This window comes from Orussus abietinus, unplaced genomic scaffold (genome assembly GCF_000612105.2).
Source record: "Orussus abietinus isolate OABI.00-Male unplaced genomic scaffold, Oabi_2.0 scaffold8, whole genome shotgun sequence".
Lineage (NCBI taxonomy): Eukaryota > Metazoa > Arthropoda > Insecta > Hymenoptera > Orussidae > Orussus > Orussus abietinus.
Window position 1 is genome coordinate 806244 of NW_019395997.1, and position 21516 is coordinate 827759.

At 49.4% G+C, this 21516-nt stretch overlaps 1 protein-coding gene across 3 annotated transcripts; it reads left to right on the forward strand.

Annotated features, from left to right (window-relative positions):
- Positions 1–63: 63 nt before the first annotated feature.
- On the forward strand, positions 64–20559 carry LOC105699402 (la-related protein 1B). 3 transcript variants are annotated; one of them, XM_012424348.2, is made up of 17 exons: positions 64–2020; positions 9346–9419; positions 9535–9588; positions 10122–10290; positions 10368–10472; positions 10792–10961; positions 11163–11287; positions 11361–11550; positions 11888–12415; positions 12528–12682; positions 12880–13126; positions 13202–13372; positions 13456–13715; positions 13801–13961; positions 14180–14434; positions 14852–14985; positions 15078–20559. In XM_012424348.2, exons 1-17 carry the CDS (start codon positions 1204–1206, stop codon positions 15552–15554), a joined length of 4092 nt encoding a protein of 1363 aa, XP_012279771.1. In that variant the 5' UTR covers positions 64–1203; the 3' UTR covers positions 15555–20559. The 3 variants fall into 3 exon arrangements, with proteins under 3 accessions (XP_012279771.1, XP_023289973.1, XP_012279772.1); XM_023434205.1 differs by having other exon boundaries at positions 10125–10290; XM_012424349.2 differs by lacking the exon at positions 64–2020 and adding an exon at positions 6418–6728.
- Positions 20560–21516: the final 957 nt, after the last annotated feature.

Below are 21516 nucleotides of genomic sequence, written 5' to 3' on the forward strand. Positions count from 1 at the left end.
AGCGGCAGTGGCTCTGCCGCGCGGCGGTTTCGGGCAGCGTGGGTCGGTAGGCCGCCGGAAGCCGAGACGGTCCGTCCTCTCGCGCGGAGAGGCCAGAAACCAGCGGTGGTGACACGCGGTTAGCGGGCTCCTCCGTTCCCGTGAGAAAAAAAATCCTTGAAAATGTTCCGGCTTTACGTAATCCGCGGGCTCTTGAGTCGGTGTCGGGTGCGGTAGAGTCGCCGGTCGGCGTAGGGATCGATGGACGACGGCAAGGTCCAGAGCAGTGCCGCGTGAGAGTTCCTTCCCGTCCGTAGCACACATCAGCACACATCGTGCCGTGTGCCGAGGGCGAGAGGTGGTGCCGTCTGCTAGCCGGAACCGCGAGCGTGCCGACCGGAGGCCGCACGCGGCGCTCGTTAGCCAATCAGAAGCGGCCGATCCTGCCGCGAGCGGTCGCCCCGGGAGTCGGTCCACCTCGGAGTCGCCGTCGCGGATTTTCGCCGAGTCAGTGCGCCCGTGCCAACGGCCGCGTGTGCCGGGTGTAAAAAGGAAAGCTCGCGAGTTTCGCGCCGAAAGATTCGCGAGGAAATATTAGGAATAGAAAGAGGTGAGGGAAGAAAAGGGGGAAAAAAGAACCGCGACCCGCAGCGGGAGGCGAGCTCTCCCATCTCCCATATTAAGCAGTCGGCGGCGGGAGATCGCGGGAGAAAGAGGAGGACACGGCGGACCGGGAACGTCTCCTCGATCTCTCGAAACCGCGTCAAGTCGATGGTGTGGTCGAACTTTCGCGGCGAGCCGGAGATTCGAGAGCAAGTGGCGACGGCCATGCGCTCGGCCCCGACCGCGTGCAGGGCTCGGTAAAGTGCTCGATCTAGCCTGGCTCGGGTGGACTCGGTCGAATCGGGCCCGTGGGAGTCGATTAGGATTGATGTGTCCGCATTCGGGCCCGGCGAGTGGGTCGTAACGTCGGGAGGAGAGAGAATATCCGGTGGCGGCCATGCGCTCGAGCCGCGGCGTGCTCGGCATGTTCACCTCGGCGGACCGGATGGCACATTAACGCTCGACTGTCTCGACCCCGGGGAGTGTCTCGCCGTTAAAGGACATTGATGAGGCTTGTGGAGAGCCTGAGACTTGGTCTCGCGTCCCCGAGGATCGGCTGAGAGGTTAACAGCCGGAAGGTGCCCGGGCCTCGTGTTTTTGTCTCGAGCCGAGCGGTCCAAGATGGCGGCCAAGGTGGCAGCCAAGATGGCGGACAAGATGGCGGCCGGGAGCAGCGAGAGAGAGGAGGGCCCCGGCGTGTCTTACGCGAGCGTGCTTAACCCCAAAAGCGGCGAGGCGGCCAGGAGTCAGTCGACCGAGTGCGATAAAGAGAATATCGGACAGGTATCCAGAGGGAAGTCCTACCAGAAGACCAGCGGAAGGCGCTTCGACGCTCCGTACTATCAGAGGAGCAACGTGGAGCGGCACTTCCGAGGTAACCTCTCCGCCTCGTCCAGGTACAACGAGGGCACCGACGTCGAGACGATAGACGCCAACGCGAAGGATAATCTTCAGGACGCGGAGGAGACCGTCAACGTGGATCGGAGCAGCGATGGAGAGTTTCAAACCGTGGCTCCGAAAAGCGCCAGGAGGAAGGAGAAGCACAGGGACTTCCGAGATCACAGAGACCGCCATCGACACAGAGAGCGGCAACTGCCGAGAGGACCTAGCGGGGGGAGCAACGAACGAACTCACAGGGATAGGGATCGGGATCGGGATCGGAATGCCTCGGAACACAGACCCGTCAGGGATGGAGTCAGAGACAAGGAGGAGCAGAGTCCAGGACTGGACTCGGAGTTCGAACCGCAACCCGTGAAGTACGTCGAGGCACCCATACCGGCAGTTAACCCTTGGACCAAGGCCAAGATTCCACCTCCTCCGGTGCAGGCTCCCCCAGTTGCGCCGGTGGCACCTGCACCTCCTCCGGAGCCTGTTAACGAGGTACAGGCCGAACGGGAGAAGAGGGTCTTGCAGCCACAGCAACAGTGGGGACGAGTCGGTGAGTCGAATCGCTACAGAGGGCGCCTCTGGGTCGTTTTTATGTCGTATATCGCGCGATCTCTTACCAGGATGCTCTCGCACTTTGCGCGTGTGACGTAAGATCGTCTTATCGGCATGTTACGGAGATCCAAAGACCCGTCTACTTGTGTTTCGTGGGTATATAGGTGGGAGGAAGTTCGGAGCGACTCCGCGATGCGGCGCCACTGGCCGCGCACCTCGTGGTCATCCTTAGCGGTTAGTCGTCTCATAACCTATAAGTACGTCCACGAAGCTGCGAAATATATGACGCAAGCGTCGCAAAGATACCTTGAAATCCCTGAAAAACGATGCTTTGAAAACCGAGCGACGTCTGACCAACCGACATGACCTATAAAACTGTCCCCCAAACACGACACTCGATCATCCCTGCGTTTCGCAACCTCCATCGTGTACACATATTTTTATTATCGAACGAGTCGTAGAAACTCATTGCGGGGCCTCAAATAGTCGTTATACATATTTTCATTAATTTTTCCCCCTGGACACGGCGAACGCGTTTAATCGTCCCCGGCCGGATCCAGTCGTCACGGGGAGTGAATAATTAAACCCGGCCGAGCCCCGGCGTATTATTGGAGCACATTTAAGCGGCCTTTACGTCCCTACCCGATCTTGAGTCGGCCGTTTTGAGAACAGGTTTCAGACTCGACTCTCACTCTCGACGACGTACCTCGTGTATCGAATGTCTGTTAGATAAGTCGATACGCTTCCACTGGGTTTCCACCTCGGTGGCAAGCTCGCGAACAGAACGACCGTCGATTTCTCGACGCGGCTTCGACGCCGTTCCCGGTATAATGTATGTAGACATATATACACGTGGTGGGAGGGAGAGAGAGGTATCCACGTATCCTCTGTCCCCGTCAAGCTCGATCAAAATGTCAGATCTCGCAATTCCGAGGCGGTGTGACCGCAAAGTCGCTCGACCATTAAAGATATTAATTATTCCACCTCTGCGTCGGATGGCCTCGATTCCTATTCGGTCTTACTTTGCTCGTATCTGTTAAGAGGATATCTTGCCTGTGCAACGTAGCCCTCTCTCTCTTTCTCTCTCTTTATTTCTCTATTTCTCCATATCCCTCTCTCTTTCTCTTTGGAGACATGTAACGACTCATGTATGTAACTGGTTTGCCACCGATGATTCCTTCATCAGAGAGAAAGGCCACTCGTCCCTCGATTTATCGCTCATTATCGATCCCGTAATCGGTCAGTGATCCGCCTTTTTCACGGTGGATTTCCACCGAGGGCGATTACGCAAAATGGATTGCGTTTTAACACGTGCGTGCGCGACCTAACCTAGCGGGGTGCCCGGGGGCGGCGAGTGTCAATGTCACGTGGGGGCCCCTCTCGCTCGCTTCCAGCGCGGCCCGCGGAGACACGAATAAATTGGCCGTATAACGCCCGCGTCATCGCTTTAGCACACGTCCCACCGAGAGACGCGCCGACGTGGAGACTTTTTTTCGGACACGTGGACAAATGGCTCCGCCGCGGTTACCGAGAGATAAAACCCGAACGCGTTATCGCCCGGGCCGGCCGCGAATGCCGCGGCCTGCTTTGCGGTTTTTCGAACGATTTTTTTTTTAATTTTTTTTTTCCCCTCATTATTTTTCTTTCTCCCTTGCGTCTTTTACGATTCCAGAGGGGACTGGGTCAATAGGGGAAATTTGCGATTACAAGTGTAGGTGTACATTTATGCATAGTATCTAAGTATGTAGACATGTATCGGGGTGTAAGGGAATTCATGCCCGTGGTAATGAAGTCTTGTACAATTTATTTATGCAGGGCGTAATTTGTCTGTAATCGTTGAAAAATTAGTTTTGCCCCTCTGGTAAGATTCATTACGGGTTAATCGTAGGAAAATGTATGGGAACTTTTGACTCCAGTTTCGGGATAGCGTAAACGCTGTTTTGTTAAAAATTAAGGTAATCGAGTGATTAGGCTGATTTTTCTGATGAATTATTACGGCGGGAGGGTGCAAGGTGGGGGAAGATTGTATCGGAGTTTTCGACTCCGTTTTCAACGGGGATGGCTCTTGGGAGATGCCGTGGATTCTGTTACATCTTGGGTATGAAGAGTTTATCCCGCTGGCTCGGCATTCCGGGATCATTAGCGTCGCCCTCCCTCGGGATCATCGTAACTTGACAAATGGGAGCCGCGTGCGGGGACCCCCGCGCTTCTTTCCCCCGGGACCGCCTCAAGGCGCGCTTCTATTTCGACGACGGGAATTTCGTAAGCGGTCGCGCACGCGCGAAGGTTAACTCTCGGCGAGTGAAATATATGCGCCGCCCTAAGGCGAGGGACCGAGGTAAAAGCGAGAACCGCGGGCTTGCGTATACGTATACACCGTGGATACGATATATGGACCAACTATAGCCGAGATAATCCCCCCTTGGATATTTTTGTGACCATGGGGAGATGAAAAAAGGCCGAGAGCGTTGCGCAGTCTTTTTGGAAAATTACAAGAAAAAAAAAGAGGGAAAGATCGTTCCCTGATTTCTGTCGCTCATTATATTCTATGTCCCTAGAGGCGATTTAAACCGTTTGTTTAAAGTCATTGTTATAATCGGCGATTTTTAAACATCACGATTTTTTTTTTAAGGGTCTGAGTACCATATGGTATGTTCGAAAGTGCTGTCACGTTATAATCAGGGATTTGCTGCGAACAGGTCTTTCCTCTTTGCGCTACCAATGTCTCGGCTTCTTTTCTGTTTTTACTCTTTCTCCTTTTTATTTGTTACTCCACATTCTCGCGAGCCCCCCGGGTATATCCCTCTATTTACCGCACGCGATTATTCCGCGCGGCCCGACCGGTGAAAGGGAAAATCGCGAGCTGTGTTCGTATATGTACATGCATGCGTTTGTGAAGGAGGCAACGACGGTACGCCCGTAAAACGGAGACAATTCCATGTCTGTTGAGCTGGCACGACCACTTTAGCAAAAATCGAATAAGATACGTGGGAGAAATTAGTGCTTTTTTGTTGCTAATTTATTCCACAAGAGAAAATTCTGTCAAGTCGTAGAAAAAAATTTTCGAAATCTTGTGAATGACGATTTTAACGTTTTTGAAGTCTTGAATTTCTTTTGACTGTCAAGGACCAGTCCGATCGGTTCAAACCGGGGAGAGAAAAACGAGAAATCGCCGTTGCCGAAATGCGCCCCGACTTTCGAAAGTCGGCGAGCTATTAATACGTACTTTATCGATTATCGTTGCTAATTACTTGTTCGACTTGACATTTGGCCGCACGCTTTCCGGTCGGGCCCGATTATGCGTTTTCTCGTTTCGATACTTTGTACAGCGATATGCGTGACGCGACGTGCACGGACGATTTTATGGATTTTTATTATTATTATTATTCCCTTTTGTTCCTTTTCTCTTTACTTTTTCCTTGACTCGCCTAAAGGCGACGGGCGATAAGTCATTCTGGTGATAAGGAGGTGACACGATTAACACGTGGCACGCAATATTCTCGTGTCGACTCGTTCCTGGCTCCGTATCCTGCAGGAAAGCAACGTGTAGCCACGTGGCGCGGGACGCGTCTCTGTTGCCATGGCGACAGAGGACGCGATTCCGTTGCCATGGGGACCGATGACGCTAATTTAAATTGGGATGGAAAGCGAGAAAATTGTCGAATTTACTAGATCGAAAAATTCTAATACAGCGGGAATTAATTTTTGAATGTGAGGAAACTCGAGAGTTCGCAATGATTTTGACGAATCTTAAAGAAAAAGAGAAACTCAATAGACTCCGCGTAATACGGGGGGAAAAACCACGTGAACTTGTACCTTGGCCCTATATATTTTCGGAAATGCATCTTTGGGACGGTCGACGGTTAGTTTCGGGATGGGTCCCCTCGTTCCCGAGCTCGAGCACGCCTTTGTACTTTTCGGGTCCTCTCAGCTGCCGCGGAATGGCCGTTGAAGCTCTTGCGGCAGATGCGAGTCCCCTCGTGAAACTCGGCTCGAGGAGTTTCCTCGGAGAAGCTCGGAATTATCGGTTTCCTATATCGAAATTGCATCCCGACAGGTGAGGGAGACAATTTGTTGGGCCTCCTCGTTTACGTCCTACCTGTTGGGAGTGATGAGCAAAATCGCTCCTGGTCTTATATAGTCTTGGTCTCGCAAATATGGCCAGGTATAAGTTTTGTCGTCGACCTTGTACTTTTCGCCCCCTATTCACGTTTCACACATTTTTTTGTCTACCCTCAAACCTCACTTCCAGCGATAAAAAGCGTCTTTTGACGCTAAAACCGCGATACAGGTACAACAAGCCCTATTTTGCTCATCACTTGTCGGCGCCCCTCAGGGCGAGAGCTAGTGGGGCGGCGCGCCTCGAACCGCCTCAGTCGGCCGTGGACCCTCGAGGTGGACGAACGTCCGAACCTCGGGATCCTCGGAAAAATCGAAAGAGCCTCTTGGTACTCTTCTCTATATATTTTTTTTTTATTTCTTTCTCTCGGCGAAATTTCGAGCCACGAGTAGAGTACGACTCTGGCGAGAGTTGGGATAAATAAATGGGCACCGGGCTGCCCTGAAACCAGCCGCAGTGGAAAGAAACGCAGTGCGGTGTGGCGCAGTGGGTCTCTTTAGCGAAATATGTTGCATGAAGTCGAGGAATAGTGCACCTCCGGACTACGCCATGAGGATCAACGGGGGCGAACGGACCGAGCCGCAGCGTGAGTTGGGATTTTGGGACACTTTGATTTTTTATTTCTTTTCCCTGGGCTCCTTGGTATCCCGGCTAATGGGAAATTATTTACTGGAAGGAGCTTATTCCATGGAAATTATCCATTCAATGGGAATTATACCTATACTGTGAAAAAACAGTCAGCTCGTCAGCTGTTATCTCGCCACGTGGCCCGACGTGGCCGGCGGATTTTCGTGCGGACGTCGTTAAATGCATAAATGTTCACGAGGGAGGAGAGATTTTTTTAAAATAACAAAAATCGTGACTCCGGCTTGATATCGCTCCTTTTCGGTGGAAACGTGCCTTGAACGCCGTCGCGAAGGATATCGCCTCTCTTTCCCTTTCTCTCTTGGCGGAGTTAATGGTCGAGTTTCTAGGTTATGCTCTACGTGTTACGTTTAAATTTATTGCTGGGCACTTAAATTCGGCGATTGCATTGTTTTCTTTTTTTTTTTGTCGGTGACTATCTGTGCAATTAATGAAATTTGGAGAGAGGGGGCGTTGTCGCGTGGCGCCTGGCTGCATTATGCATCCGTACACCTTGTTATTACCGGGGTATTGTTTATCAGTGACGCAAGTGATATGTCCGATGACTCACGGCCTTGGCTAAGGCCGGGCGAATCTAATGGCATCGGGAAACCTATTGCGTTTTCAGGGAACTCGAACCGCCTCGTATCGATCCTTCGCGAGAAGTGCGTAGAAAGCGTTGATAAGACGAATGCGCGAGTCCTGGGCGAGGAGTTGGCTGATAAGGATGGCGGTAGGGCGATAGGGTACTCGGTAGCCGAGGGTTGTCTTGATAGGGATCGTGATAAGACCGGAATGGTCGTTTCGACTTACTTGATAGGGTGATATGGTATTTTTCCTGGTCGAGGATTTAACTGATAAGGCGGTAGGGTATTTGTCCTGGTCAAGGATTTAGCTGGTACTCGTGATATGACACCTAGCTGTTCGACCTGTTCAATATCTCTCTCTATAGGGCGAGGGGACTTGGAATTATTTCCAATCGATTCCTATGATTGATAGGTCAACTCCTTTTTGCCATTATCGAGAAAAACGATCCCTCGCCCGAATCGATCGTTAAATTAACTGCCAATGGTCGGCGAGTTAAAGGTAATTGCAGTTTAATGAGGATCGCGGAGCTTCAAGGATATAGCCCCAAGGATAACGGGGAAACTCGCGGGCTTTTAGCAGAATTCTTATTTATCGGCCTTTCCTTTTTTTAACTTTGATATCTCCTACCGCGAATGTGTCTCGCCCTGATAAGGTTAATCGACGAATCGACGGCGATTTGACATTCCGCGAAAGGCGCCTTAATTGCAGTCGCGGGAAATGGATCGATCGGGTATCGATTATCGCTCGGACTGTGGTATCGATTCGAGGGGCCTGCGGGATTCGATTGGCGCACTCCCTCTCCCGACTTCGATTGCGCAATCGATTAATCGTGAAATGGGTAGAAGTGACTTTGGACGCTGCCACGTGTTTCATCTCAACTTTTTTTTTCCTTTTTTTTTGTGAAAGGGAAATCACGATTCATACTCACTTATTAATTCAATTTGGTGCATTATTTAATAAGCCTGATTAGTAATGATATTAATTTGACGCTTAACCGGTCTGATCGATAATGATGTCAATCCGGTGAATTAAATTTAATATTCGATTGGGTTAATTGGTTATGATATCGATCCTGGGAGTTTAATGCAGTATTCAGTCGAGCTGATTGGCAGTGATAAGAATCGGTATGGATGAAAGGGGAGGAAAAAAACGCGGAGTATAATGCCCCGAGATATTAATTTAGATCTCGATTTTGGCTCGACGCCGGGAAATATCTGATGTCTTAATGTCTCTCTCCTCTCGCCGAAGTCCGTTCAACCTGATTCTTTACCACGGATTGTCCTCTTTTTTTTTTTCTTTTTTTTTTCGGGGTCTCGTTACGCGATTCAATTATCCGCGATTTGGACGGTGCGTGACGGGTCGGACAAAGTTCTCCTTTGACTTGATTCGAGAAAATCCGAAGGTCTCGGCCGAATTTATACCCTCGTGGGCGACTTTATATCGCCGGCTCGGTAGTTCGATTTGACGAATTATTTTTATCGGTAACCGGCCGAGATGGAGAGAGAAAGAGAGAGAGAGGGGGGCCGACGAGGTCACGCTCGTCGGAATGGTCGTAATCAGGCCGATAAAACCGCGCACTGGTACTCGAAAAAAAAATCACCTTGGTCGTTAAAACACGAATTTCGCGGGAGTAATCATTGCGAATATTTAATATTCGTTGCTTATTTCCATAACGTTATATATCTGCAAAATGTTCGTACCGTTTATTTCCTCTCCCTCGATCTTACAAAGAGCGTTCGGGTGGGGGTGGATTTTTATTTTTATTTATGCCGATAAAACCGTGCATATGAAAAATCATATCCTGGTGATGAAACGAGAATCTCTAAGGACACCCTGGAATAATTATGATTGCGATTATTTAATATCGATTGATATTAATTATTATGTTTATATGAAATGCTTGTACTGGTCGTCTCGCAATGCTCTTCGGGTGTTGCGAGATGATTAGTTCTCCGGCGGTCGCATACATCATAAGTTGTTTTCGCTTTCAGAAAACGGGGCGTCGACTGGCGTCCTGCCAACCATCGTCAAGGCGCCGAAGGACAGGAGAAAATTCAATCAGAAGGTGCGTCAGTATCCCCGGGGACCGATATCGGGAGAGGAGTTAGAGAGATTAAATATAGAGAGGTCAGGTAACATTTGGAGAAAAAGGGAGATTAATGCGAATGGTTACTTTCCAGGCGAGCGACTTCACGGACATCGGCGATTGGCCCACTCTCGGAGCCCAAGGCGAGGTCTGTATCTTATCCTTCCTCTTTTTTTTTCTTCTCCTTTTTGTAATTTAAATTTTGTCTTAAATAGCGCCTTTTAATTCGAGGCTCTCGGGTCGACCCCAGAGGTGTAGCAAGTCCTAGAGCCTGCGGGGTATTTTTTTCTGGCCCCGTGGGTGTAGAAGTCTTGCCAGAGGAAATGTATCTTGGAGCGACTTCCGGTGGGTCGGCGTTCTGGACCCTCGTCGAAGTCCCGGATGGCTCCCACAGGAATTTCTTGTCTTTTTCATTATTAAATCGCATCTGTTCAAGCCGGGAAAAAAAGTGATTTAACGTGAAATTTGAGGATATTAATCTTTGAGCGTTGTTATCATTTTTTTTATGAGTTTACAATTTTCTTTGGTTAGGAAGGAGCGGTGATAAGGTGTTGGGTTGAGTTTTGCCGGGGTAATTTAGCAAGAAACTTCGGAATCGACGTTTTAACGTTATCGAAGTCACGTTACAAAGGGTTATTGGTAAATTGGAGGTAAAGTACAGTAAGGACCTTTTCGGTGCAGAAGAGGACTCCCGTGGCCACGCATAAGCAGAACGGCGTGGTGGAGGAAAGTCACTCGAAGGAGAGCCCTCCTGTCAGTGCCGAGAACAAGGGAAAGGAGAACAAGGAGCAGAACCACTGCCAAGACGACAGCGACGAGCACACGGACGGCAGCGATAAGAAGAAGAGAGGTGAGGACTCCGTTATCACGTTCGGTCCCGATTTTCGCCTTTCTACGAGGCGTTTCGCTAACTCGAATTCGTTGCAGCTAACAAGCAGAAGTGGGTGCCGCTGGAAATAGACCTGGCCAAGAACAGAGGGAAGAGGGAACGATCGCCCAAGTACCACAACCAGGTTGACAAGAACGGGGAAGGTGAGGGGTCGAGGTTCCTTCTAGATTACCAGCTCGTTCGCCGTTTAATTAATTCATATATTATTTTCACGAATGATAACGAACCCGGGTGGATGTTCTTTGATTAATTATTTCGGGCAAACTATGACCCGTAGAAAGAAATTCTACGCGACCTTTTTTGTTGCATCTCGTGTCGGGTTCACGAGAAAATTTATGTTCACTCGATGATGTGTGTAGTATTGCGTGAAAATATATTTTTGTCTTTTTTTTGGACCTTGCGAACGGGCTCTGAGAGTGCAGTCGGCAGAATGAGCATGATCGTTTTTATTTTTTTATGCAGACGAAAATGCGAGGGAGAGAGATCACGAGAGAGCGAGATACGGCTACAGAGGTGGAAGAGGTGGAAGAAGTTACAGGGGAAGAGGAAGAGGAATTCGTGGCCTTTCTCGAGGAGGCTTCAGGCCCAGGCACGACGCGGATTATCATGACTACCACGTGGCCTATGCTCAGGTGGGTCGACTTTGTCTAGTAGATGCGATAGCATAGGACCAGGGTCACGCATGCGAAGCATGATGCGACTCTTCGAGGGACCTGACCATTCCATGGAGGCTCCATATACAATTGATAGTAGATCTGAACCGCCGGGATACTCTAGAATCCACGTAGAACCTCGAAGAGGTCGAATTCATCGGCTATTTTAATTCCCCCCAGATGAACAAGTACGGGACCGCCGATCCCTCCTACATGTTGCCGTACATGGGGACGTTTTACTTCAACAACACGAATTACGTCAACCTGGACAAGACGACGGTCAAGGAGTACATCAGGAAACAGATGTACGTCGGAATGGAGCGCGGACAGTGAGACCGATCTGATGCCACGTTTGACTTTTCGGTATCGAATTTCCAGAGAGTACTACTTCAGCGAGGAGAACCTCCTCAGGGACTTCTTCCTCCGACGCAAGATGGACGCCCAGGGTTTCCTGCCGATCACGTTGATCGCCTCCTTCCACCGCGTTCAGGCTTTGACGACGGACGTGTCTCTGGTCATCGAGGCCATCCTGGAGTCCAACAAGCTGGAGATGGTCGACGGATTTCAGGTGAATTACCATGAAGAGTACCCGAGACCCGGCACGATCTAACGAGGCGGTCGCTTATATAACGGCCGAACTGTCGAGTCGTGCTAGAAGAAATAGGAGGATTCGCTGACACCATTTAAGACCTCAGGTCCCAGAAATGGAGTTTGATAGTAGACCTCCTAACAATACAGTCCAGAATTAAGATAATATACAATTTTAATTAAAAAAAGAAATTATTTTCATCCATTCGTTCCCGAGAAAAATGGACGATTCGCAATTAATTTCGTATGTTGCGTATCGTATTGGATTATGCCGTACCTTTGCTCCAGTGGATGACGCAGGACTTTCTGTTCCCCAGGTCAGGACGAAAGTCGATCCCCTGAAATGGCCGATTCTGGACGCGGCTGGAAACCCAGTCTTCTCCAGCTTTTCCGAAATCTCCCATTCCGGCCAAAACGAGGTAATAATCCCTCCCGCACCCCAGCCCGAGTTCAGTCCTGCCGCGCGACCCCTACCGACAGTTCCTGCCCCCCCTGTGCCCCGAGTCCTTCGTACAGGAGGTGTTACCTCATCCACGGGACGACTCAGCGAGTGCGAGAGCGTCTCCTCGTCAATAGGTGAGAGCCTAAACCCCGATGTGCCAGAGTTTGTGCCGGTCGTGTCGGCGGCAAGGCCAGCCGATGATGAGTCCGCTATTAATGACAAAGAGAATAATGATCGACCAAAGGATGAAGACGAGTCGGGAATGCCAAAGACTTTGGGGCCCCCCGCGAGCGAAGATACCCCGGCCCCGGTCGAGAACGTCGTTCCTCGAACGACCGTCCGGACACCGGAGGTCCAGGTCAACGGAAAGACGCAGACCTCGCCCGAGGACGACTGGAGAGAGGTGGTTATCAGGGGGATCGGCCTTGGGACCGAACCTCGAGCTCTGTTTGCGAATTTACCCGAAGGAGAGGTTCAAGAGAGGGGGGGAGGTCTCACGGCAATGACTGTTCCAGGTGAAGAGGAGGTCGAAACCGCCGAAGGAACGCCACGAGGAGAAGGAGAAGACCGGCATCGTCAAGAGGGAGGAAAGGGAGGAGCTCGATTTCCAGTTCGACGAGGAACTCGACGCTCCCCTGCCGACCGGTCGCCATAACGCGTTCTCCGAGTGGTGGGTGTTTTTATCGTTGTTGGTGCACTAAGACTTGGTGCTAGAATGCTAGAAATTGAACGAGTTTATTTAAATAATTAAGATATTTAGAAATGAACCCTGTGACTATAATCGTGATTTTTAGAAATCCGCGGGTTATGGTTTTTCAAGGGAAATCGTGGTTTTTATCAACCCTGGACATTTCGTTTGATTTTCAGCGCCGACTATATGGACTGCAGGTCGGAGGACGACGACGATTACGAGCTGTCCGATAGAGATATCGATAAGCTGCTGATCGTCACCCAGACGAGCTCCACGGTCTCCTCGAGGGCCCCGAAACACGAGGGCCACGACCGGACCGGCGTCTGGACCACCAGGGTCAAGATGACCCAAGACCTCGAGCAGGCTATCAACGACGGTCTCTACTTCTACGAGGAGGACCTCTGGACCACGGACGGGCAGCGGGTGAGTTTTAACGTAGAGGAAGAGAGACGACCGTGAGATGCGAGGAGGCTAACGAGGCGACACCTTCCCTCGCAGTACGGCTCCGCGTCCTCGTACGAAAGCTACAAGACCATAAACGTCGTCAGTCAGGAGACCTTCGAGAAGCTGGCCCCGAAGGCTCCTCCTCGCAAGGCCAACCCTGAAGTTCCTCCTCCACCTCCGTGTCTGGCGGAAGACTTCGAGGTGGCACAGTCGCTACCGGCCCAGGTGACTGAAATGTCCAATTTTAAGGCTTAACCCTTTCGCTATGATATATTTGCGTGGCGTGACATTAGTTTCCACGTCTTCAGGTACCAATCGCCGTGGAGGGCCCCGAAAGACGAGAGCGCAGACCCGAGAGAAGTCGACGGAACGAGAGACCCAGAAGTGATACCCGAGGAAGACGAGGAGCCGTTCCCCGTTTCTTCGCCGTCGTGAAGGATGAACCCTCGGTGGACCCTAGGACTCCGAGGAAGCGCAAAACTCGACACAGTAATAATCCTCCGGTGGAGCACCACGTCGGGTGGATCATGGACGTCAGGGAGCACCGTCCCCGGACCTACTCCACGGGGTGAGGGTTCCTTCTTCCGTCGCGAAAGACACTAAATCTCCTTTCCTAGGATCGGGATGTCACCGGGGTCTCTTCGTTCTTGCAGAAGCAGCGCAGGGACCAGTCCTAACGAGGGATTCCTGGCCAGCAGCTACGGAAGCGCTCCTCAGTCCTTACCCACGTTCCAGCATCCTAGCCATGCTCTGCTCCAGGAAAACGGGTTCACTCAACAGGTGTACCACAAGTACCACTCTCGGTGTATGAAAGGCAAGTGCTGATTGATGATTTTCAGGGTAATCGAGGTTACATCTTGGTAGTTCGATGATTTACTGATATCGTCTCGTTATGATGATTTACCAATATTGTCTTCTTTTCCCGACTGAATAGACTTGTTGAAATAAATGGCTCTGATACTCCCGGTTAGGGAGACTCGATATCGTGGGAGTGGCTTATACTTTGGGGCTGATTAATCGTTCCTTTTTTAGAACGCAAGAGGCTCGGCATCGGACAGTCCCAGGAGATGAACACGCTCTTCCGCTTTTGGTCCTTCTTCCTCAGGGAGAACTTCAACCGCACCATGTACGAAGAGTTCAGAAGCATCGCCAAGACCGACGCTGCAGAGGGCTATCGATATGGCTTGGAATGCCTCTTCCGATTCTACAGCTACGGCCTCGAGAAGAAATTCAGGCCTCAGCTTTATAAGGACTTCCAGGTGGAGACGATATGCGACTACGAGAGCGGTAGGTTCCAATTTAACTTCGACTCCTGCACGAATTAGGATGCTCGGTTGGTGGTATCATCTACGCCGGGCGGTATCGTCGTGCTAGAATAAAGTAACGACAGTTTAATCGAGGAGATCAAGATCAGTTTCCTCGGTGGTTCTGCCTTCCGACAAATCTGAAGGTGCCGGGAAATTCGGATCCAAGGTCTCATTTATCACACCTTCCTATGAGCTGGGTGCACCGAATAGCTTGAAAATTTTTTCACGCGATTGTGGCTCTATTAAATTTTGTAGAAAAAATTAAATCGCTGTCGGGGCTCCCGTGGTCGCGTGGGAGAAAAATTCTAACGATTGACCAGGCGCCGGTTTCGTCCCGTCTTAAAATTCTAATGTCATATGATATTTATTTCATCTTTATTTCATAATGACATTTCAGGACAATTGTACGGCCTGGAGAAGTTCTGGGCGTTCTTGAAGTACTACAAGCACGCCGACAAACTTCACGTGGACCCGAAACTCGAAGAGTACCTCTCGAAGTTCAAGAGCATCGAAGACTTCAGGGTCGTCGAGGTAAGCCCGAGTTTTGATATTTGGTCAGGTACTGCTGGATACGATTAGGCAGTTTTTTTTTTTTTTTCACGCGTTTTCGTTTATCTCCGTAGCCCCAGATCAATGAGATGCTGCAGGGTTTCGCCGCGAACCAGAAGTTGCTGGCGGCGAAGCGGCGGAACCGCAGCGTTTCCGAGAGCGCGGGTGGCGCCGAGGCGACGACGTCGAATCGGGTTCGCCGGCTCTCCGGGGGGTCCAGCACCGTGACTCTGCCGACCGGGTCGACGGGGACATCGCAACCGAAGCCTCGAACCGAGTCGATAAATCTGTCGCAGTATAGAAACCGAGCCGGTTCCTTTGGATCGGGTAGATTGTGCCACTTCAAGAGAAGAAACGAGGGGCCGTCGTCGAGCAGCCAGCGGGACCTGACGAAGCAGCAGCCGAGGAGCAGACAGAACTCTGGCTCCTACGGCAGGAGCCAAGAGGTGGTCAGGAACCCCATCTCCAGGGAACGGGTGGTCCAGGCGAAGCCCGACTCCGGCAAACCCGAGGTACCCAAGACCGAGAGCTCCTCGACGATCCAGAAGTGACGACTCTAACGCTTCCGGGTCTCTCCTGCTCCTGTCGCACCCAAGTCGCAAGCTAATTCTGGACCTGGAGGAGAACGACATCCGGAATTGAGGACTCCTAGGAGGGCCGTCGAAGCGTAGATCCTACCGACGAATGCAGGCGAGGTCCTGGGAACCCCGAAGAACGTCTACGATCTCGATCTGGGAATCGCGTCGAGTGGTACATGGAACGGAGACGAGAGTAGAACTCGGGGTACATGCTCACCAGGCCTTGCCGGTCCCCGAAGGGGTCTTCGAGTACTCCTGCGACTTCAGTCTTCGTTTTATAAGGCGAACATGCAGGAAAGGACGCGTCTTTCCTCGACTCCGGTCGTCGTGCCACGCGGTACATGATATTAGAAGTAGAGACAAGAGAAGAGGTAGAACTTAAGATGTAAGCTCACCGGGTCTAGGTAGACCCTGAATTAGGGGTCTTCGGGTACTCTTCCGATCTCAGTCTTCGAGGTGGAGGACAAGAGATGCTGGAAATGGCGCGTCTTTACTTGACTCCGGTCGTCGTGCTAGAGGTACATGATATTAGGTAGAGACCAGAGAAAGGGTAGAACTTAACGAGCTCACCAGGTCTGGGTAAACTCCGAATTAGGGGTCTTCGGGTACCCTTGCGATTTCAAACTTCGCGTTATCAGACAACAAGCAGGAAAAGACGCGCCTTTACTCGATGGAGGTCCTCGACGGAGGTTGGCTATCTTTGTATCCTGAACCTCCTTCGGTCGAGCGGATCATGCCGAAGTGATCTCTTGCGGAGCGCCGGAGTGGATCTCCATGGATATGTTAAAGATATTCGATTATATTCTACGGTTGTCCGGACGTCGCGATGTGTACATTTCACGGTTTTAATATACTAGAAGCCCAGGAGAGGTGATCGAGCCTGATCGAGTCCGGCTCGTTTTCGGGGATCGTCCGGGAAATGTTACGCGGGGTACTGGGCCCGTTTATTTTTTTAGTCTTCCTACGAATATCGCTTGTTGGCTTGTCCTCTGGTTATCTCTAGTGATAACGCGTCGTCGCTGTTACTCGCACCTGCGGATCACGGTAGGAAGGCTTCCTTCGGCCGGTTTGTTAGGGTCAGCCGGGTGTCGCAGGTTTCCTCGGGGACGATCACGAGGAATTACGGTGGGGGGGGCGCTAACTCCATCGCCGTAATTATTATATATAGAGAAAATACAAAAAATAATTGTTGGGCCGCGATCGGCTCGACTCAACGAGGGAGGTCTGTGCCGACTAAAGGCCGGGATCATCGGATACCGATTCTCAGTCATTGACCGGTGCACGTTTATACATAGACGGTAATTTTAGAACCTTTGCGTACTCGCTTCCGACACGGAGCCACGGGATAAGTTCGATATAACACACGCTCTTTCGCGCTCCGTTGTACAAAGTTAAGGGTTTAATGAGATATATCCAGTAACGAGAGAGAGAGAGAGTGGAATTACTGGCGGCGATGGTCCTACTCGATATTTCTAAGTGCTTAGAGAAATGGGATAGAACTAATTGTCTGGTTTAATAGTCTTGGTTGTTTATTTTATTTTTCTTTTCGGCGATCTTCTCCCCCGTTTTTCTTTTTTTTTTCCTTTTTTTTCTTTTTTTTTTCCCCTCTCGTTTTCAAGTAATTGTAATATAGTAATTACCGGTGAGAGAAGAGTCGAGTGGGAAGTTGGGTGACCGTTTTTGTTTTTCACACGTACGTCTTGTTTGAGCCGAGGAACGGTGGAGAGACGATTGTATTCGCGCCTTCTGAAGCAGAGTCTCGCGCCAAGTACATACTTGTACTCGCAGGTACGCAGGGTAATGTCGGATGTCGGGCACTTTATACGCGATTGTGACCGTTTGGGATAATTGTGCCCATATTTTGTCACCCTGGATGTACCGAGAGGCAACTTATCTCGTTTCAATTCTATCCTGACCTCCGAGGAACACGAACTAATGAACTTTTTCCGAGTTTTACCCGAATTGACGAGGACCGCACGACTCGGCTCCTTTGTCGCGGGCGTTTTTGTTAAAGTGCAGGTTTAACGCGATTATGTAAATGTGATCTTTCCGGTGGGGTTGTACAGAAATTAAACCAGCGAATTGTCTCGACTTTTGGTACCATCGAAATTAAGGGATCAATGGTAGGCATTATTTTTTTAATTGTCTGGTCGCTGGATATACGGAGTTAATCAAATCTTGAGATGCGCTGCGCTTCTCCAATGGTCCTATATAAATTCAAAGTAATTACTGAGGGACTTTCATTTTTTTTTATACTCTCAGCAAGGGCGACGTACCGGTAGAATTAATTTTCCCGTTCAATCATAATTCAACCCGAGAGTATAAATTAATCACGTTAAACCTATGTACCCTTTCAAGTCGGGTCGTGCACTAAAGATGCAGAAAAAAAAAGCAAGCCAGTAAATTGTACAGATTAACTTCCTACATAACGCTCGCTATTATACATAAAAATATGAAGTACCATTTGGAATTCCTTCCGGAAGGAAAATTCCCGATAATTGCAATAGCCTCGTTACATACGACGCAAGTAAACGAAAACATTTCGGAGTACCTCGACACTCTTAAAATTCTCGATTTGTGCGTCCCTTGTCGAGCTTAAAATTACCAACTGCGGCTTTTTATGTTTATAGAGTATTGTTAAAAAAAAAAAAAAAAAAGAGAACGCAATTCGCTGTGTATGCGTTTTTAGTGACGCTACCTGACACGATCCGTCGAGATTCGGACACCCCCCCGTTAATTTTAACGCACTAGTCACGCACGAGTCATCCGTCCTCGTCCGTAGATAAGCGAGAGGACGAGAAGCTAAACCTCGAAAGCTCCACGTTAAATGGGAAAAGAAGGAAAGATATGCGAAAGAAAGGAAAGGACCCTCCGATATTATCTTCGATCCCCTCGTTCGTCGGCACTTCCGAGGCGACCCCGAGAAACGCGACTCCGCGGTTTTCTTCTCCGTTATGGGCTCGCTTTCGAGGATCTTTTATATTTTATTATTAATATTGATAATCTAAGGAGGCACCGGGAGGAGGGGGAGGGTCGCTATGCCAAGTTACTTGACCACGGGAGTGGGTATTTAAATCTGTCCGACAGGGCCACCGTAGGTGACGTTCGCGAACCGTCGCTCTATCGATAGGGATAAGTCTCGTCTACGCATAATGCGAATACACAGTTGTCGTTAGGTAATTTTGTACATTTTTTAAGACCGTGTATAACCTAGGGACGGAGGCGACCAGACACTCTGGCCATCCCGTCGACGTCATTTCGACTCGCCTGGCGACGTTTAACGCTTCTTTTTTTCCTCATCCCGGTTTATATATATCTATATATATATATCTATACATATATTATGTAATTACTCTCCCGTGGGGGAGAGGCCTTGCACAAATTTCACCGAGGTAGGGAATCGGGATTCCTGAGGGGAGAGCCGACGGAGACGACGTGCGATTTCCGCAGATATCCGCCCCGATTCCGCAGATTCCGATTGTATTCCGCAGCTCGTCCTCCCTTGGCATATAACTTTGTCCGATACACTGCCACTATGGTACTGCTAGTACTGCTACTATTACTCTTATTACCGCTACCGATATAGTACGCTATCGCAACTCGCTATCGTTACGAGTAATGATTAATTATTATTAACACGGCGCAATCTAACGAGGGTGGTGGAGCTCCTCGCCAGGGTATTTTTACCTCGCAATCCTCCGGTCGAGAAGTCATGTGGAATTAATTTCTATGTTTCTGTCTACCTTGGATGATCGATTGAAAAATGTACTATCGCTGTAATTTCTTTTTAATTAATTATTACAGAGGTACGCATCGTGGAGGAAACATTGCGCAGGATTTTTCGAAAAGCTCGTTCTCGCTAGAACTCGTGGGGAATTAATTTATACGGGAATTATTTGTGACAATTAATTGACAATTGACGGACTTTTCGATCCTACTTTTTGCGAGGATAATTGTACAAATATCGTGGAGGGGTGTTTTACCACGGAATACAGGCATTGTTAGGGAGGTGCGAAAGAGAGAAGGCGCGATAGGAGCCCGAAAGTGTCTTTGATAAGGAGATAGGACGAGCCGGGGCGAATGTCAGCACGAACGGGGAAGATTAGAGAGAAGACCTGTAACGTCGGAAGGGGGACCCACGTGGTCAGAGGAGAAAAAAATCAGTCCTGTACATAAGAGAGAAAGAGAGATAAGGAGGAAAATGGAAACCCACACGCCCGGACATCGCGAGTATATTTAAGCAAGGAGAGGTCGCCGACCTTGGAGCGGCTTAGGTTTATCTAGTTTTTTTTTTTTTTTTTTTAAGCGAGTGACTACCTTCCTAAGTATCATGTTGATTAGCCGACTAGCAAGGAGCACCGTGAATCGTAATCGTGCGGTATGATTTATATTATCTGATTAGAGGTAGTTTACGCCGACCCCCCTGGCCGGCTTAAGAATAGGAGGTAGATGATAAGAAGATTGCTGCGGACTTCCCTCACGGCGCGCCTCTTCGTCCTCTTCGTTTCTCCAAATTCTACTTCAACTTCCTCACTTTCCGAACAAACTCGGCCTCGCCTCTGGGAAGCTCCAACGTGAAACGGAAACTCCTTGATTATGTGTAACCGCACCTCGGGGATGGTGATCCTCGACGATAAATCCCTTAATCGCGATCCTTGATGTTCCTGAAAAATTTCAAGCCGTTTGAAGAAGAGTACTTTGCTGCCTGATAATTTCTTCTTATATATATATTTTTTTTGCAATTAATATCGTCTCGAGTTACCTTCCCTGATGTGTGGTGACGAGTTGTAGAGTCCCGCCCCAAGTACAGACTCGAGTCTCTCGACCTCGGGAAACGTGGAGGTTCTGTTCCTTCGTGGTTTGTTCGTGCTCGGACGACGTGGAAAGCTTTCCCTATGGGGAGAGCTTTCCAGGAGGCGCGCCATGGGGTCGAAGCGATTGCGTGTAAAAATATAAATATACACAGAACACACACTTATATACGCTATCGTTACTTATACCGCTGATATAGATATATATATATTATTGATATTAATTATTAACTCTCGTAATCGTAATCACAGGGCTTACGCTGTACACGGGTGGGGGTAACGACAGAAAAATGTATAAAAAAATTGCATATATATATATATATAGATATATATATACACAGGCGATGAGCGTACGATAATACATCGATATATATATATATACGGAACTCGCGATATTTTCTCGCCGTCGCGGTGACCATTTTTTTTTCTTTTCTTTTCTTTTCGGGGGAAAAAAGGAAATCGAAGAGGGACGTACGCGCGCACGATTTGTAAAATATGAACATACGATTGCAATTTAACCGGACCCAGGCACACATACACGCGTCCAGCATTTTATATAGAACGCGAGATATTACCTATTAGCGAGACTCTGTTTTTTTTCTCTTCTCTTCTTCCCCTTTCTTTATAAAACTAAAAAACGAAAAGCGCACCCCCGTGCCTCTGTGGTCGTTTTATTTCGGAGCTTGGCCCCCTGGCTTGGCTTCGCCCCAAAGACTCCTCTCCACCGCTTTTGGAATCGCTCTTTCTCTCCTCCTCCGTCTCTTTTTAAACGGGAACGTTTGTTTCTACGATCTCGAATTTCCTGGCACGGCCCTTGGCTGTGAGGACTTGACTCGCGTTGCTGTTTATAGATTCGGCTGTTAAGACGAATAAAATCAAAATTGGTAGTTAGAGAGGCAGGGGAGAGATCTAGGATTGATCTAGGTTTTTTTTCTTTGAACATAAGTGTCTTGTGATTTTAATTGTCTAGTTGGGATTTTTCGTATGTTAATCGTAAGACGAGGACGCGCTTATGTGGGGTGAGTATACGATTTTAATTTCCCTCTCTTTTTATCTCTAGTGGCGCCATCTCTGAGACGCTGCTGAACTTTGATGTGCAGACTGGTTTTGAACGCCGTCGACAT

What these genes read in the sequence shown, in the direction of transcription:
- LOC105699402 (XM_012424348.2), top strand. Translation starts at nt 1,204, where the DNA reads ATGGCGGCCAAGGTGGCAGCCAAGATGGCGGACAAGATGGCGGCCGGG. An exon ending in GCAACAGTGGGGACGAGTCG is followed by an intron (nt 2,021 to 9,345) that starts GTGAGTCGAATC and finishes TTTCGCTTTCAG; the next exon opens with AAAACGGGGCGTCGACTGGC. An exon ending in CTCTCGGAGCCCAAGGCGAG is followed by an intron (nt 9,589 to 10,121) that starts GTCTGTATCTTA and finishes TTTTCGGTGCAG; the next exon opens with AAGAGGACTCCCGTGGCCAC.